At 39.3% G+C, this 19,484-nt stretch overlaps 1 protein-coding gene across 1 annotated transcript in view; it reads left to right on the forward strand.

The window, feature by feature from the left end:
* GRIN3A (glutamate receptor, ionotropic, N-methyl-D-aspartate 3A) overlaps window positions 1-19,484 on the forward strand; it is a 141,191-nt gene that overhangs the window by 91,580 nt on the left and 30,127 nt on the right. The window contains exons 4-6 of the mRNA XM_004677465.2: window positions 7,418-7,563; window positions 11,371-11,486; window positions 18,883-19,034. Coding sequence (XP_004677522.1) covers window positions 7,418-7,563; window positions 11,371-11,486; window positions 18,883-19,034 — 414 coding nt within the window. The remainder of the gene's footprint in view (window positions 1-7,417; window positions 7,564-11,370; window positions 11,487-18,882; window positions 19,035-19,484) is intronic.

The raw sequence follows: 19,484 nt of genomic DNA on the forward strand, positions 1-19,484 counted from the left end.
GGTGGCCATATATAAAGGAATAGGCATGACTCTATTCCAGAAAAACTTGATTTACAGGAACAAGTGTTGGGCTGGATTTGGCCCATGGAACATGGTTTGGTGACCCCTAGACTACACAAAAGATTTGGTGAAATGACTCAAGTTGTCAGAAGGATCTGGGCTAAAACTCATATAAATCTAGCATGTTGTCAAAGAGTATAGTTGGCTGGAGATTAGCTGACCTAACAGGGCTTCAGCTAGAAAATGAAGAAAGAGGCAGTGAAATACCTACATTTAAATGAATAGCCTAACTTGTAAGGAAGAAACGTATTGATATGAAAAAAGAGTTGCAATATAAAATGTGTTTGGGAGTACACCTTTGAAAAACACTGAATGAGGCTCAAAAAATATTCTTTACAGGCTGATTTTTCTGTATTCTGATGTTCAGAGGTGGAGTGATAACCCAGTGGACACACATCCCTATTTGCTGGGCATAGTCCAAGAGTGTCTGTGATCCCTCTGTAAAAATCAGTAGTGCCTCCTGTTAAAGATGTGTCCTAGTTTGCAGTATAAAATATATGACAAAACTTAAATAAACAAAATGATTTTGAAATTGTAGGCCAGATAGGCATACATTATTTCAAGCCATCTCTGAACCCTGGACAATAACATGAGTCCATAAGGTAGAATGTACTGCTAAAGAAAGGTAAAGGTTTTAATTCAGAGAGTCAGATTCAACTCTCAATTTATCACCCTCTGCTAGTCTTAGATAATGTGCTAAATCTCCCAGAATCTCAATTTTTCATAAGTAAGAACAAACAATAAAAGTAGCAATCTCACTAAAATCAGTATGTTAATATATACTGTGTATTTTTAAACATTATCTGTTATTTTATTATTGTATTAGTATTAATACTACAGTCATTATTTATAAGGTACTCATTATCAACTATTAATGTAATTAGTATTAATTAACGCAAGTGGATAGATTGGTTGTGGAGAGACACAAAATCATCCATCAGAAGCAAACAATATGTCCAAGAGGACTGATTTCCTTGTCACTGGAGACATTCAAGCAGAGAATTAACAGGCACTTAATAGTGGTGTTATAAAGAAAGCCTTGCTACTTAACGTTTGATCCATGAGCAAGATCACAGCATCAATTGGGAGCTTGCTAGAAATGCAGACTCTCATGCCCCAACCTAGAACCAGTGAATCAAAATCTACATTTTGAAGAAGCTGCAAGTGGTATATTTAGCTTTGCTATAAAGGATTTAGGGATCAGTGGATAATTAGAATAAATGACTTTTAAAACCCCCTCAAACTCAGACACCACTCCCTATTCTAGAGCCCATAGGTGATAAATGGATAAAAGAATGGATGGAAGAGGAGCTAGAGTCACAATACCTAGTATCCCTCATTCCATCTGGCAACTTAGGAATGGCCCTTTCCACATAATTCCAAAGGATATTATACCAGGCCCAGTTCCCCGTTTATTATTTAAGTACTAGTCTCAGATAAATGCAAATATAGACCATAAATGAAAATGCTCAACATTGGGGTTATTTTTCAGTCGAAAGCATCACATGTACCTTGAACAAAGCAGTTTGGTTATTTCTTAAACTTGCTTCCATTTTATTTTGAGCCACTTCTGAGCTTTATGCAAAATATCTTTCTGATTATTCTCCATGTAGCTGTGCTGAGTAGAGTTCAGTATTCCATTAATACTGAACAATTCACAAATAGTTTAACCTTAGCTATTTCCCTAAGGCTTGAAAAGGTTGACATACATATAAACAGAATAGGAAGAGCTACTGAAATATTAAGCTGAAACTTTAAAGAAATCCTTGTCTCTCTGAGACTTTCTGGTGGTGGTTATAATGCAGTTCCACTGCTTTAGTGCTTTGTCTACTTTTATCCTACCTCCGCGAGGCCGGTTTTCTGACACCCCAGCCGTTTGGATTATGCACCACAATGACATACAGGCTGGGCTACACAAGTCCACCAGGTTGCATCAGACGCTTCTTAGATCCCTTTTCTGGGTCTCTTATTCTGTGACTGCTGAGTGACACATTGTTTTTTCCATTAGAATCTCACACAGAGAAATGAAAAAGAATAGACTGTTTTTGAAGAAATGAATGTGAGCATTAAGGGAGAAATTTTATTTTTAAAGGGAAAGTGAGAGGACATGAGATGGGACAAAAGGTCTATTTGTACTGAACGTAATCTAAGAGATTTCCATGTTCATATGATGACTGACTTATTGCACCAGTATTGGCCAGGCATCTACCATGTGCCAAGCTCGTTGGAGGTAGAGGAAGGTAGAAGGAGCAGCAGTGGGTAAAGAAGATAATAGCAGCTACCATTTGTTGAAAGCTTGTGACCACATGAATGAGATAGGCTTGGCCCTGCTTGTGGACACTTAAGAGCTTGTAGCAAAAGCAAACGTTGACAGGTGTTTTCTATATAAAATTTCAAGATGCAGTGGGGGTGCTTCCAGTGTCATCATGCACTCGGGGGGGTCAGTTAAGGTTTCTCTGAGGAACCAACATTTAAGAATGAGTTACCAAAGGGCTCTCCCTGGCTGTACAATGGGTTAAAGCACCGCATTATGAAGCTCTCCAAAGCCACTGCAGCAGAGTTCAAGCCGCAGTCAGGGAGGTGACCCACATGGCATGGCAGACCTCTCCTGATCTGCCCGCTGCTCCCCTCAGCTGTGTATTTCAGTAGATCTGTCTGTTCTGTTCCCCACTCTGTCTCTGGTGAAGCCTCTCACCCACCACGCCTCTAGCCTGTACCCCAGTTCTGCAAGCATAAGTAAGTAAATCTTTTAAAAAAAAAAAGTTACCCAAAGAAAAGTTGGGGTTCGGGAGAAAGAGCACTCCACACAGAACAAAGGCAACAACAGGCAGGACTCTGATCAAGTGAAGAGTAAATGTTGAAGAACTGAGAGACTTGGATAATGCTGACAGGGCCAGTGAAGAGCTTCTGGAGAGAAGTCAAGAACAGAATCACAGGAGCTGGACTCCCCAAGGGCAGAGGGAGTCACTGATAGGTCTTAAGCAAGTAGTGACGTGGGCAGATCTGCGCTCTAAGAGTACAGTGACTTGAGGGAAGAGAAAATGTGCAGAGGGTTGAAATGATGGTGGCCGGGACTGAAGTCTCCATTGTTCCAAAACTGAAGTCTCCATTGTTGCAAAACGTTAGAGTGCACTCCCTGTCTGGCTAATGAAATGCTACCTTGGATGGGTTCTGGCTATTTATGTTAATGTTGAGGGACATTCCCTCCCCAAAAGTGCTCCCTTCACATATTTTAGAGCCATCATGAGGTAGATGTAGGAACTTGTGAGTGAAAGACAGCAGAAGGGTGTGGAAAGAAAAGTGTCAGTCCTCCACTGGTACTCCTGAGCCTGCCACTGCTGGATCTTGACTCCAGGTGTCATGGGAAGAAATGTGCTGGTGACACAGTGGAGAAGAGAGACTCAGAGTTTGCCTAGGAATCGTTCATAGGCTAAGAAAGCATTGGCACCACATAATGTGAAGAAATGGACTTCAGAAAGGGCCCCTTTATATAAGGCAAAAGTATTTCTATTACCAGCCTAAGAGTTTCTTTTACCTTAAAAGAAGGGTTTGCTTTGAAAACTTGAGCCATAAGCTATATTTTTAGCCCCTTTTGTACAGGAGGTGGTGTGACAAAGTTCTCATTTCCCCCTGGGTTCCAAAAAGAGTTTTCTTTTTAAAAAACTTTTAAAGATGTATTTATTTATGCATAGAAGAACTGAGGTACAGGCCAGAACTGTGGGGGGGGGGGTTGTGAAAGGATTCACTGAGACAGAAAGGAGAGCAGGAAAGGGAGATGGACTGAAGGACACTGCCGAGGGAAGCAGTGGGTGGGTCAAGAGAGGTCTGCTGTGCCATGTGGGTCAGCTCCCTGGCTGGAAATCAAGCTCATGCTGCAGTGACTATGGATCTATACTTTAACCTGTTGCACCACCAGGGAGGGCCCTCAAAAAAGAATTTTCAAGCAGTCACTCATCATGTATTTTATTGGGCACCTGTGTGATGGAAGACAATAGATTACAATGGATAATTATAAAGTTGGCACAGAACTTCCAGTCCCATGAGAAGCTGACAGTCTAAACATGAAACTATTATACAATGTCATTTAAAAAACACAATGTGAGAGGGCCCTCCATGGTGGCGCAGCGGGTTAAAGACAGCACTAAGAAGCTAAAGCCACTTCAGCATGAGTTCGATCCCCACCTGCCCCGGAGATGACCACATGGCGCAGCAGACCTCTCCTGACCCGCCCGCCGCTCCCTCAGCAGTGTACTTCGTCTATCTGCCTGTTCTGCTCCCCACTCTGTCTCTGGTGAAGCCTCTCACTGCCCCTGAGCCTCTGGACTGTATCCCAGTTCTGTATGAATAAATAAATCTTTAAAAAAAAAAACACACACAATGTGTTAAGTTCTACCAAAGTTCTACTTTTCTATAAGGGTTTATGAGAAGAGGATGGAACATAGAACCATAGCAAGTGAGGGGAGTGGTGACTAATCTGAGAGTCAATAGATAAATAGATGGTGAACAGGTGAAGATTGAATGGAAGAAAGAATAATGACAAAGCTAATTAATTCAGCAGACATGTGTGGAGCACCTGTCAGGTGCCAAGTGGCATTCTAGGTCACAGTGATACACAAATGACTGAAACTCAGTCAGCAAACCAGAGAAAACAATAAAGGCTGAATCTTATTAGAATTGATAATTTGATTGCTACTTTAACTATGCAAACCTCAGGATCTCAATCTGTAAATAACATATCTTGCAGGATTCTTGTGAGAATTAAAAACATTTACACTTTTTATCTGCCTGGCACATTAGCAGCAAATTTTGTAAAGACTGGACCAAGAGTCAGTTGGTCTTAGTGTGAGAGCTATGGTCATAGGATCAAAATTCACTATTTTATACCAGCATGTCAAGTTTTGAATTCCTTGGACAAATAACAAATATTCTAATCTTTACTTTCTTCATTTATAAAAAGATGATAGAAATACTGCTTAAGTTTCTTGGGTGGATGGAAGAGATTATGCATGGAAAGTGTAAAAGATGATGAAATGCCTAGATTACAGATCACGTCTAAGTAAGGTGCTGTGTCAGCACAGATAAGCAAGCAGTAAGTTAGTTTTGTTATTGTTGTACTGGAGAGGAGAATGAAAGCAGATAAGATCAATCATTTCATATAGATTCTTGATCTAAGTGTTAAAAAATTAATAGGTATTGGACAAAGAAAATACTGATCAATTTGCCTTGTTCAAGTCATTGGGCTGTAGTTACTATAGTGACTATCATCGCGGGTGTGAGACTTAAGTTAAACACCTTAAAAGATTAGTGAGTCTAACAAAGAAAAACTGCTGTGGTTGCTGCCATGAGCTGGAAAGCAGGGTGATGTGGTCAGTGATAGCGTGGACTTTGTAATCAAACCAGCATTAATCAGCCTCTACTACTTCCAGCTATGATGCTAGATGAGTTGTTTCCCTTCCCTGGGCTTTGGTTGACTAACCTTTTACAAAGGACGTAATAACAGTGCCTCTTGGTGAAGCAGTCAGTGAAGATTAAATAGGATAATGCATGTAAATCATGAAGCACTGTGATTGGCATATAGAAAGTATTTAGCAAATTAGCTATTATTGTTGATGCTTCACTAAGGTTATGCTGACATACAGACCCTATTCCAATGTATGTATAAAACAATCACATCAAACACAAGGGTATACCATGTCCCCTTTTCAACCAGGTGGTAAATTCCTATGTAATAACAATTGCAGGTATTTAGCTTCATGGTCCCAGTAACTTGGACAGTTGTCCAGAGCAGGCTCTCTGCAACAAGTCACTTATTTTGCTGATTGCAAAAGGTTTTTTTGTACTTATAAATGTGTGGCATATTTCTGTACACAATCTCTGAATAAATAAATAAGTAAATCTGCAACTCCAATACCCAGTGAACAACCGTTGCTAATATCTTGATATATTTTTCTTCCAACATGTGTGTTTGCCTACACATGTGATAAATATGAGGGATCACGACATTTAAAATAACTATGTATTTCAGTTTATTCATGCCATACAAGAGCGTTTTCTCCATCTGTCATATGAGTTTGCTGCACAAACATGACTTCTGCACTGCAGGGGGATGTGCTATCTAATGTTTTCACTAAGACCATGTTTCTAGACCTTTAGTATGTGTCAAACTAATTCATCTTCAAGTGTAAATTATCTGTTACCATATTCATTGAGTTCTTAACCTTTTGGGATTGTAAACAACTTGAAAAACTAATTACTAAAAAAAAAAAAACCTATAGTATCTCACACAGAAGAAAATTACAAGTACATATTAACATAAATTGTTGCCTATAGTTTCAGGAGCTTCATAAACTCCATGAAGCCCAGCTGAGCACTGCTGGCCCAGGGTTGCAGGTCAGAACCAATCATCTTAAATATGTCAACATAAAACAGAGTCAACAGATGCACAAGCTTTACCATAACCGTAACAATTAGCAAGAAGTACAATCTCTAAAATACTAAAATACTGCTGACTACAGGGTATTCGACTGTTTTCAAAATACATCCCCATTTCAGTTCATTCTGAACACTTCAGCATGTCCCCACAGCTCCTGTGTGTTCAATCTTGATTATCCTTCCAGACAGAAGCCTATGAGAGACCTCCCGCTACACTGTCCCTCCTTGCTGAGAGGTCTTGTGTGCTGGAGAACTAGAACATTACTGTTTCTGTTTCTGCTGTCCTTCTCATTTGAGGCTCCTGATTGTCTTACACGCTAGTCCTTTTGAACAAATATGCAGCATGACTCAGCAATGGACACAGCATGACTCAGCAATGGACACAACGATTATTTGAAGGAAAGAGGTCATCATGTATTACCAAAAATCAACTCAACATACTTAAAATGTACTATAACATAAAAATAAACATAAGCGAAAAGTAGTCACGACTTTGGGTTATGTGTTTTTCAGTCTCAGATGGAAGACTTCACTTGACCTTTGTAGAATTCTGACCAAGGTGGAACCCTGCCTTTCATTGGTTAGCTTAATTTACTATACTTTGTCTGATAGGGAATTGATTGTAACAAGACTGATTCTACATGCCAATTTATAGTGTTTCTAAAAGAATTCTGATAGGTTCTTTATTTAAAGCAGAAAATTTTGTTTGATGTTTGTTGCTTCCATCTAAAGATAGAACAATCACTGATGTGAAACCTGGGATATGAGTTTCTACCTCTGTGTATTTCTGTGTGCATATTTATGCCTAAGTGTGCTTGAAAAGTCCTACCTCATGATTAGATTGAAAAGAATGGTAGAAAGGGAAATTTTGAAAACAATTCTAAGAATAACTTATATTAAAGACACTTCTTTTTCTCCCCCATAGCTACATCATCCCTCCCAAGGTTTCCGCTTTGGAACTGTCCGGGAAAGCAGTGCTGAAGATTATCTGAGGCAAAGTTTTCCAGAGATGCATGAATATATGAGAAGGTACAATGTACCAGCCACCCCTGATGGCGTGGAGTATCTGAAGTGAGTGTCAACCTCTTGCATCCAAAAATTTCTCACTGGAAGAGGAGTCACTTAGCTACTGATAGAGTACTTGTTGGTTTTTGAAAATGACAGTTAAACATACTCACTCTGGTTTCAGGAATCCTCACTCTGTGTGAGATCCAGGAGACAGTATGGAATAGTGTTCATTTAATTATGTGACCTAGATTACTAGTTACCTGCATAGTCCCAGGTTGGCAGTAGCTTTGTAGAAAGTGCCAGTGGGGTCATTAGTGTAGCAGATGGTGGGGGAAGTAAATGCTGGCTTGACATCACTTGAGAAAACAATGGTGCTGAAATGATCAAACACACAGGGAATGTGGCCAGAGGATAAAGTGTCCCAGAGCAACCCTTCCCATTACAGTGAGTCTCTAGGCCCGTGGACTGTCTCCTCTTGCCACATGAACTGGAATTTATCTTTGAGATTTCCTGTAGAAAGGAAATAAGATAAAAGGCATGGATTCCCATGCCTGCATCCTTCTCATCAGAATTTATGAGAAGCAATCAAGAGCAATCACATTGCCATGGCAGATTATCAGAGCCCATAATTCAGAATCTGAATGCAAAGGAGGATGGTATAGTTACCAGCCTGCTTGCTTAGTCGCCTGAGGAAACGCATGAGTGTGGGGGCTGATAAGCACCGCAGCATGAGAAGTCCGCTTCCTCCTGCCTAGTAAGCTCAGGACAATGGCATCCACTCATGCCTTCAGTTCTTAGACTCATTTGGCTTCAGGAAACTGCTTTCTGCATGGCCAACCTCAGTGTCTTTGCAGAGAACAGCAGGATAGGCTACCTGAACTCTTTCATTAAAAAAAAGAGAGAGGAACCCTCCCTGGTGGTGCAAAAAGAAAGAGAGAAAATAAATAAATGATATCATTGGACATAAGGCCTTGTGTTTCTCAGGAGCTCTAGTAATGGGTTCCTAAAACAATTTTATGGACATCTAATGAATCCAGTGAGGAGGTCTTATGTTCTCAGATCCACAAAGTTATAGATGATGTTCAAATACTATGAAATGGCACTTTAAACTTTGCAAAATATTAAATCATTAGAGCCCCTCACTGAGACAGAATTTAGTGCCACTTTGATCTTTTTCTATCTTCTCTCCTTTTGGTAAGATAGTAATGGCTGATGAACTAGCCCCTTCTGGTAGTATGAGAAGGATGAGATAAGGTATTCATTTCATCGGGCAGCTTTACCTGAAGAGGCCAAAAGCCAAGAGTTGGCCATACCCCAGCCTAGAAAGAAGCAATCATTAAAAAAGTCGGCACAGATGAGGAAGCAGAAGCCCAAAAGAAGGAGATCATGGATGGGGTGCAAATATAGGGAGCAAGTGCAGAGTCAGAACTAAAATCAGATTCCAGAATCCAACCACTGCTGCACATTGGTATAAGAACCACACTGGAAAATAGGTCCTTCATGTTCAAGAAATAATCATACTTCTCTTTTGCATCTGGGAGTTCATTAGTGACCCAAGGACTTGAGCCCCAGGCAGGACTTAACTGCAACAAAATTTGCATTTTAACAAGCATCCCGGTGATTCACTGATAGGTGTAAAATTGAAATAGAGTCAGAGCTTATCATTAGAACCTTCACCTCCTATATCTGGGCTTCTCTGTCTACTTCTGTGGTGGTCACTCTCTGGGCTCTTAGCCACTGTCCCACCCCTCTCCTATCAAAATTCCCCTGCACAAAATCTTACTTAAGATCTTGCTTTCTGAAAAGACGTTTTTCCAATCAATTAATCCCTATTAAATTACTCATTTATTTTAGTATGTTTACATATACTGTTTTGTAGTGTGCATCTTATTAAAAGAAAAGTAAAAAAGACAGAGCATGACTCTGTAACAACAGAAACAGAGGAAGGCCTGCCAATTATATGGATGATTCAGCCAGTCTAGAAGTTTCTTATACCTGCATCACACCCATTCACTTTCTCCCCAGTGGCTCAAAATCCCAGGGGAATCTGTGCTGATTGCTTCTTTCCTTCCTGTGCAACAGGGGTCTGTTGTAGCTAAGCACACTTTGCAGTCCAAAAGCAGGAGTAGTTATTTAAGGATACCACTGAAGCAAGATCTCATAAATTACCGGTTAGGAAAACTGAACCCCAGATTTGTTCTATTGTTTCTGCTGCCACAAGTATTTATAGAATATTGGTGAATGGTAGCTTGTTGCTATGTAGCTCTGAGTACATTCTACTACTGTGGCAATAAAATTTTGAATGCAGAAAGATCTTTCAGCTTGATTTGTGTTTTGCTGCCAGGATTTCATTAAGATTCCTCATCATTAGCTCCTAGGAGACAGCTCACTTCCCCAGTCCTTTCTGAAGTTTACCACCGCCTAGGGCTAGGAGGTGTTTTTTCATTTGGTTGAAGGTAAATATAGGCCTCATTGGAACTTAAATCCAATCCCTGTGGGAGAGGGGCTGCATTTTGAATGGGCTGTTTCACTTCCTGGAAGAATAGAAAGAGGAAATAATGAACAGTCCAGACAAGGTCATCTGTGTAGAGATGTATTTCCTGCCCAATGATAAATATTAGTGGTGTCTAGGTGTCTTTTGCTTTTAGATTTTTGATGGGTCCTAGCTATGTTCTTTTCTGAGTTTAAAAGCCACTCTTCTTGATTGAATACCTACAGCCTCATTTTTGGCTCTAAGGGAGGAATGACTGAGCCCAGATGAATTAAGAAGAGTTGTTCTTTGCCAAGCAGTATAGACAGCCATGGGGGTGGAAAAGCCACCTTAAGTGAGTGCGTTCTACTCCTTTCCAAAAGAGATTAGAGGTGGCTGACTATAGGAGGCAGGGCATACACCTACAACAGCTTCCTTTTCAGCTCCTCCTTCTTCACCCTTTGTAAGTGGCAGGTCAGCCAGTGCCACTACATAGCCTGTCTCCAGGCCTGTGTTCAAATACTGGAGAGAACAAGGCGTCTCTTGGTGTCTTGAATCCAACTCATTGATGAGATTCTCTGACGCAGGCCCGGGATTCCTCCCTTAAATGATTCTTGCCTGAATTGCCCCTTGGGGTGGGATGAAACATAAATCTCAAGATGCATTAATAGATCAGGTCAATAAGAGCTATTACACACCATGCCCTGCCCTTCCATTTATGAAGCCTTAGCCTACAGACTTCAAAGAGCCATAAACTCCCTTCCCTCAGGAGTGCTAGATCTGTTACTTGCATTTTTCTAATTTGGACTCATAAATATGAAATAATCCATGGTCTCGGAAAGTTATGACAGTGATCATGACAGAAAGAAATAAGAATGCCCACATACTGATCGACGAGACTGCCTGTCTCTAACACTTCCTTTTTGGTTATATAAGCTGGATTGAGTTACTGCAACTCTCTGAGCCTTTATGTCCTCATCTATTAAAATAGGACAACGCCATCTCAGTGGATTATGAATGATAAAGTGTGTGGAGAACAGTGATCACAATGTCTAGCTCAAATACTCTTAGCATAAAAGGAAATGAAATTTCTCTTTGCACTTTCCCATTCAATTCAAAGTCCCTCCAGTTTCATTGCCAGATTTAGAAGTAATAAAAGGGATGGTAAATTAACCCATTGGAAAGACAGCCAGGGTATCTTATCAGGGTGTCTCTTTGCCTGGTCTGCTCTCCACAGGTCAGTGAGATGCCAGCAAGGCTGAGTCAGCAGCTAGCCAGCTTGTGCTGCCCTTAGTATTCAGGTTTCTGTCCTCTAAACTAAAGCCAGCTGTCAGCTTTATTGCTTCCTGTCCATTAATGAATCATTTTTTTTGCTTTTCCTCTCTTGGTCTTAAACACAGGAATGATCCAGAGAAATTAGACGCCTTCATCATGGACAAAGCCCTTCTGGATTATGAAGTGTCAATAGATGCTGACTGCAAACTTCTCACCGTGGGGAAACCATTTGCCATTGAAGGTATTAATCAGTCTTTCTTGATTCACACTTTTACTTAGGATGTGTTGTTTGCCAACCTAGCAAGTCACAAGTGCCAAAGTCACAGACAGAGAGCTATTCATCTTCCTTGTTTTCATTTTCAACTCATAAGCACTTAACAGTTTAGCTGCTCAAGTTAGGAATTTATTTTGTACCAACTCCACAAACATTTATTTGCCCATTTGTTAGAGAAAAAAATAATTGCTGTTATCCAAATGTTGTTTAAAATATTTGGGGGTAGGTGACACAGATTAATTAATGGAGAGTCCAATTTTAACTTTATCCTTATCTTCTCATGGCCAAACCCTGTAGTGAATTTAACCCCCAAACTAGAATAATGGCATTTTATTTAACTAGAAGGAACCCACAGTTGATGAAATGCAATCTTTTTATTTTATATACAGGAAAGTCTGGGGACATTACATTGCTTTTTCAAAATTGCACAATTTGATGATACTACTGGAATTAGAATCCAAATTTCATGGTTTTAAACTGTTTTTCCTCTAGTTGGAAATATGTAGGGAAAACAGGTCTCATTTAATGCTTAGTAACTTTAAAGAGACCATACAAAATCTTGCTTGGGACCTCAGTTTTGGCTTTCTCCCCACTGGCAGCAAATTTTTGTTTCCGACTTGATCAACCCATCCATCAAATTTGAAACCAAAGAAGGACTGCTTTGTCAGTAACTCCTTTCATTCAGGACAACTGATATATGAAGTTGATGTTTTGAACCAGCAAATTTCCCATCTCCCAATTCCCAGCTTCCCTCCTCTGACAGTACATGCTGGTTCTCAAGACAATCATGCTCACTTGTCAAAACATGCTTTCACTTCAAACAATCCCATGAGGGTATCAAGGCCCTAGTTCCAGAAAATGCTCCTTTCCTGTATGTGAACTGGTGTATTAAGGCCATTCTGATTCCAGTTTCCCAACTACAGTTGGTCTCTGTTTCCCCTCAGTACATCGGCAAATTTTAATTTCGTCTTTGTTTTTGTGATGAATGAGAACGTAACAGCTGATGCTGTTTCTTCTAGCCTTCTCCCAGGAGAAATTTATCTTCTCTCCAGGCAAAGTGACCTCCACCTAGAACTCAGGGAGAAAGACACTTAGCGGTAGTGGTCTTCTATTAAGACTGCAATTTGAGGTAACAAAGCACGAAAGGAAAAGGCTGGGGGGGAAACAAAACGAAACAAAACCTACATTATATAACAGCATTTTGATGTAACAGTGGAAAAATTCCCTCTTTTTTTTTTTTTTGGTGGCATCTGGGGATGTGGAGGGGATGTTACTTTTTTTTCTGTCCTAGATGCACAGGGTAATTGAGGTCTCTCCTGTCATTAGCAGCTAATAATAATGAATCATTGTAGCGGCCTAAGGATGAGGGGCTTCATCTTCCACCTTTGTCTTCAGGAGGCTGCCCTAGCTTGTCAAAGGCAGTGGCGAGATCGCTCGTTTGCCTCGCTAGACCCGAGTGCCAGATGCCACACAATTAACTCCCCACTGGTTTCCTGTTTACATTTCCATCTGTGCTCCTGAGACTCAGTGTCTTGCAGTTCCCGTCCTTTCTAGACATCACATTGTTCTCGAGGGAGATAAACTCAAAATGGCGCGCGGAGGCGCTCTCCCTGCAAGAGAGGGCGACTGGATTTCCGTGGAAGAAACATTCTCGTCATTGTCAGTGTATTCGAAGAGTGAAAAACACCACCTAAAATTTCATTCAACACTGCCCCATTGACCATTGAGTTTAAAACAAGTGCTTAGGTGGCTTAGGGAATCTAGAAAAGAGGGAAGTCTGTGTCCTTGAGGCATGACGCTGAGTGCCTGTTTCCGCCAGACAGTATTGATATGCACCAACTCAGTATGAAGGCTGCATCCCTCCCAAATTTCCTGTTCTGCGATGATTTAGGCTTAAAAAGGTCAAAAGGAAAGCTAGTGGCTCCACATTGAGTTTAAAACATTATCATGAGTACGCAGCACCACACACCACAACTATTAAGAATTCAAGAGCATGTAGAAAGTCTTTGGTCATATTAAAAAGAGTACACCAGGGACACAAAGACATATTGTGTGTTCTGGAAAAAAAGAAAGTGTTGAGATAAATGAACACATGTCCCAAATTTATGCATTGGAGTTAGCTGACAGTAAAGGTCAAAAGAGAAGAAAGAGCAATGGAAATGCAAAGTAATGATTTGTGACCTTTCTGCCAAAGACCTTGGCCTTTTTTGAGCTTGTTTTTTTACTTGCTTCCTACTAATTATTTAATACCACGCTTGGAGCACTAGCGTTGGAGTCCAAGCACTTGGAATAGAGCAGAGTTGCTGCTCTAACTCTGCTACCTAAGGGAAAACACGTCATCAGCTTCCTCACTGCAGAGCAGGCTTATGAGCGGTGCATCTCAGATAGTGCTCTCCTAAAATATACATGGGTAGCTGGTCCACATGGGTTTGGCGTATAATAAATGCTCACTAAATAATCATTATTCAGTATATTGAATTAATTCACAGTTCCACGAAATTTTTCCCAGAATAGTCTTCCTATATCTCAGCTTCTCTACCCACTTTGATGTGCCAGAGATAAGACAAAATATTTCTAAAGCCTCCTTTATAGTCAGAACTATCACCATATATTCTCAACCATTACTCCAAGTAGCTAAATATGGTATTCTAAGAAGAGAATACAAAACGGAATGAATCTTTCTTCCTGAAGGCTTTTTAACCCTATCTTGAGATCTTATTTTCAAACTATCTACCTTATAACTACTTATCAGGAAGACTCTTTTAGTCTATGAATTCTTCCTATATATTTGATAGCCAAAATATATTTCCACCACTCTTAGCTGAGTAAAGCTGATTTATCCATGGAGAAAGACCAGGAGTCTATTCTGAAAATTGTTCTCCTGGGCTATTAAACTGTATGCAATTTCCAGGGTGCCTGATGCCTTCATCTTTAGGGTTGAAGGATTCCATTTTGCTTCATCCATCAACCACAAAGAGTCAACCTCATCTTTACTGCAAAGCCACATCTCTAATGATAATGAAAGCAACTCAGGCTGATAAGTTGAGTCAGCAATTTAAAAATAAGAATTCTTTGACCAATGAACACAATCACATTTGAAAAGCAACTGATAAAGTGAAGGACAGAAATGAAATCCTCAAAGTTTTATCAGGTTATATTTCTGAATAAAATGGATATTTGTGTCTTTTAACCAATACCTCTTCCAATCACCATGTAACTTTTCCCCCTACTTCTCACCTTGTTCCATATGTATAGTTTATTTTAATTAGCTAATAATGATTATTGCTGCTAAAAATAATTAAAATGTCAATACTTAATGTTTCTATTAAAATAGGAGATTTAAAATGTCTGTATTCCATTTTTAACCATTAATTGCAAATTAACCTTGACATGACAGAGTAGAGTGATTTAATATTTATTATTTCCATGTAACAATTCTTATAACAGTCCCTGCAATTTCAAAATCATTTTCCCCTAAGGGCTGTTTGAATACTTTTGTTGTAGTGTCAAAATTCTATTGTTAGAATATTTACATTTATCAAAAGTATTAAATCTGGTTGCAACCTGACATTCCTCGAACTCCACAGTTTTATTAATCTTCCTCATTGCATCCTCGTCATTTGCCTTTATTAAATTTATGCCTTCCCTTTTTTTTTTCCAAGAAAAGCCCTGTAACTTCTTAACATTTTGTGCAGTTATTTATATGTGTTTCTCCTCCTCCATGCTACCACCCACTTCTTATTGATAGTCAGTGTGGTGACTGCCACAGTGTCTAGTAAGGTATTTGGCACACAAGAGGCAATCAGCATGTGTTTATGGAATAAATGGGTAGATGGGCAAGAAATGCTTATTAAATTTAAAAATCAAATAATCTTCCATTACTACACCAACATAGGCTGGAATCATTGGCTTTAAGGGAATTTTCATGAGAAACATGATGATGACCAGGCATGGTCTTTCCTTGTTAATTCCCTTATATATGTGCAATTATGTACCAGTTGGGGCTGTATTTACTCTATATCTACACAAGCCATGGAAAAGTTTTTAAGCAAAATCTTCCCTGAAATAATATATCTTCGTGTCTGCTAGGAGGGGGAAACCATCCATTTAGATGATTGTGGCTTTTACTGAATTGTCTGGTTTGGAGGAATTATGTCAATATGACCATAGTGATAGGGTCTGTATTGAAGGAGAAGAAATAGGTCAAGTATTCCCTTGACTTGATTAGATGCTGTACTGGATATAATGGAAAGAACATTGGTTTTAGATTCAAACACATCTACTTCCAAATACTAGCTTTGCCAACTACATGTTGTGTGACCTTGGGTAGGTTACTTATTCACTCTTTAAGTCTCTAGGTAACATATTCTGCATGGGTTTATCTAAGGTTTGGATAATAGTACCAGACACACTGTAGGGCTTTATAGCATGTCTCAGCTCTTACTGTTAATATTCCAGAGTGGTTTAACTAAATTGTATTCTAACATTCAGTACAATCTCTGTCTGGTGCATGATCTACCCAAATGGGGGAGGCTATCTAAAGTTTAGAATAGAACAACACTTGATGTTTAATAAGTCTTTGATTAATGCTAGATGTTATTAGAAAGTATTGCTCCTAGAGAAAAAATATAAAAATATTTTGCCAGCTTGGCCCAATTATCCTGACCATCAATCTACCCACACCGGATAGCTCCTACAGGTCTGTGTATGAACCATTTTTCCCTCATGGCAATGAAATAATCTTCATGTCACACACTGTTGTCTGTCTCCCTAGTGGAGACAGCAGGGATCATCGTCACCTGTTCACTGCTAAATACCAACCACTTCACATTGTGCCTATTTACTTAGTAAAGATTTGTTGAATGACTGACTGAGTCAGTAAGTCATTGAATATTATTTTGTACATGACTACCACTGTGCCTGATATATAAATAAGTACTGAATGAATGTCTGTGAAACTGAATTGTCAGTTGCATTTGTTGTAATAAACGTTTATACAGAAAACTGATTACTTGCTTGTAGCTACCCATTACAAAAGATGTTATTTAATGATAACATCAGCAGAACAGTCTGCCCATGTAAAGTCTTTTATTGTCAGTCTTGCCATTCAAACAAAACTACTAGACACATAATGGGTACCCAAAATAGCCCTTTGAATGGAAAATTCTAATCATCTCTTGACATTGTCATCATTTCCTTCACTAACCATTGTTAAGAAACAAACAAAATTATCAGAGAAAAAACATACAGCTCTTTAAAACTCAAATTTTTCTGCATTATTTATTTTCTTTTATTGGTCATACACATCTCAAGCTTCATGATTTTTTAGAAGATTTGTATGTCTGCAATAAAAAAGGAAGGAACAAGAGTAAATGTCCTTGGAAATAAATTACAAGATAGAATAATTATAGCTGGTATTTGTTTCCATTAAGTATCGTTGGATTCTTGACAGCCTTTTTGTCTTTATCTGTGAAAAATGAACTAACAATAATTTTAATTTATCTTCCTCAATCATCTTGAGGACAAAACATCTTTTTTGACTATGCTATCCAATAGCTAAAAGCAAAATGTAGTTAATTAGCCTCTTTCACGTGGTTCATCAAAGAGATTAATAGTGCAGTAACAGTTTGAAAGCAAGTAAAGATACACTGAGTGAAGATACAGGGTCCATGCTGATTAATAAAACTCTTGACAACAAATTACACCCACCTCTGTGATCCACTCTCATGCTTTTCCTGCCTCTTTTGAATAACCACTATCCTGAATCTGTTTATTATTTCCTTGATTTTTAAAAAATATGCTTTGATCCACACACCTATATATAAATACCTAAAAGCATTTTTCCCCCTTTTACATGTTTTCACATTTATACAATGGGTTCATACTGTGATATTCTGGAGTTGACCTTTTTTACTTTTTATGCTGCTGAGTCATCCATATGGTTACATGTGATTCTAGTTCTAATTTCATTCTAAACAGTTGTGTAAATATTCCACAATTCAGGCCCTCCCTGGTGGTGCAGTGAGTTAAAACACAATACTACGAAGCTAGCCATAGCCACTTCACGGGTTCAGTCCTCAGGCAGGGAGATGATCCACATGGCACAGCAGACCTCTCCTGTCTTGCCCGCTGCTCCCCCTCAGCAATGTCTTTCAGTCCATCTGCCTGTTCTGCTCCCCACGCTGTCTTTGGTGAGTCCTCTCACTTCCCCTGCTTCTCTGGCCTATATTATTGATGCATACAGAACTGGCCTGTACCCTAGTTCTATATGCATAAATAAATCTTTAAAATATAATCCTTAATTCATTTACCTGTTCTCTTGTAAAGCTGATTCCAATTTTTATGTCATGAAGAGTGCCTCTATGAATACTATTACACATCTATCTGCTGTGCTTATGGAGAAGTTCTTTGGAAATGAATGTAGGGGTAGAATTGCTGGTCTTAGTGTATATAAATGTTCAACTATACAAAATGATAGCAAATTGCTTTTCAAAGTGGTTCTATCAATTTGCATTCCCACAAAAAAAGTGTAAGTTATTTTACTGATCAACATTTTTTATAATACCAGTTTCTTTTCTTTTTAACAATCAAAGTTAGTGATTACAAGTTCTGGATGCTATATTATAGGTTTCCTGTGGGCTTACCATATTACTAAAAAATAAACAGTGTCATGTATGACCAATGATGTGATAATATCATAATGCAGAAATTATAATTAACCTAATTTTGAGTACTTAAGATGACCCGGTGGAGGGGTTCTAGAAAAGACAGGGCACCCTAGTCCTGGTAAAGACCTATAAGTTGGCTCCTAAGAAAGATCTTGAAGGAAAGGGGGAAGGCATTAGAATGCAAAGTCCCAAGACCAGATTGCACACAGCCCATTCCTCTCCCTTCAAGACTCACCAAAGACAGAGTGGGGTAACAGATCCAAGGTAATCATCCTTGGACACTTTTAAGTGCTTTGAGAAAATATAGTAAAATCTCATTATTCCCTGTCATCAGATCTGATGGCCCAAGAATAGTGACAATCTCTTAAGAACCACTTGGTTAAAAAACTCATCTGACCAGTCCTCCCTGGTGGCGCAGCAGGTTAAAGCACAGTTAAAGCACAGCTAAATCCACTTCAGCATGAATTCGATCCTTGTCCCTGAGGTGACCTACATGGTGTGGCAGACCTCTCCTACCCCACCCGCTGCTCCCCTCAGCAGTGTACTTCATCAATCTGCCTGTTCTGCTCCCCACTCTGTCTCTGGTGAATCCTCTCACTGCCTTTGCACCTCTGACTTGTACCACAATTCTGTATGCATAAATAAATAAATCTTTAAAAAAAAAAAAACTCATCTGACCTTATATATTTTCCTAGGATATGGCATTGGCCTCCCACCCAACTCTCTACTCACCTCCAATATATCCGAGCTCATCAGTCAATACAAGTCACATGGGTTTATGGATGTGCTACATGACAAATGGTACAAGGTGGTTCCCTGTGGCAAGAGAAGCTTTGCTGTCACTGAGGTAAGAAAACACAACTGTAATGTTGCTGTTTTGTATGACTTTACCTTGAAAAACATGAAGAAATTCTGTTGTCTGTGTTTCATGGCCATTGCTCTGGGCTATGACATGTGCTAGGGCTCTCTGTGATAATTTGGGTTATTTCACATGGGGAGTGTCCATTCCTATGGGAATTTGCAATTAGCTATGTTGTCTTGGGTTTAAACATGATGCTGGTTGCATGAGCAAACATCTGAATGTTACTTTCCCCCTCTATGCTATATTCACACGTGCAGGAAAAATGCTGTTCTGGATGACATCACTAGGGGTGCCATTGACATTATCAGTGTTTGCTTTTACTACTAAAAAGTCCACATCATGATGTGGACTTCAAATTATCCTTCAAGATCAAATCATAGCTAACTTTTCAGTGGTTCAGTGATTCATCCTTTATGGGCATAGAACTAGACATGC

This window comes from Condylura cristata, unplaced genomic scaffold, assembly GCF_000260355.1.
Source record: "Condylura cristata isolate star-nosed mole 26May11 unplaced genomic scaffold, ConCri1.0 scaffold00006, whole genome shotgun sequence".
NCBI classification, from domain to species: Eukaryota; Metazoa; Chordata; class Mammalia; order Eulipotyphla; family Talpidae; genus Condylura; species Condylura cristata.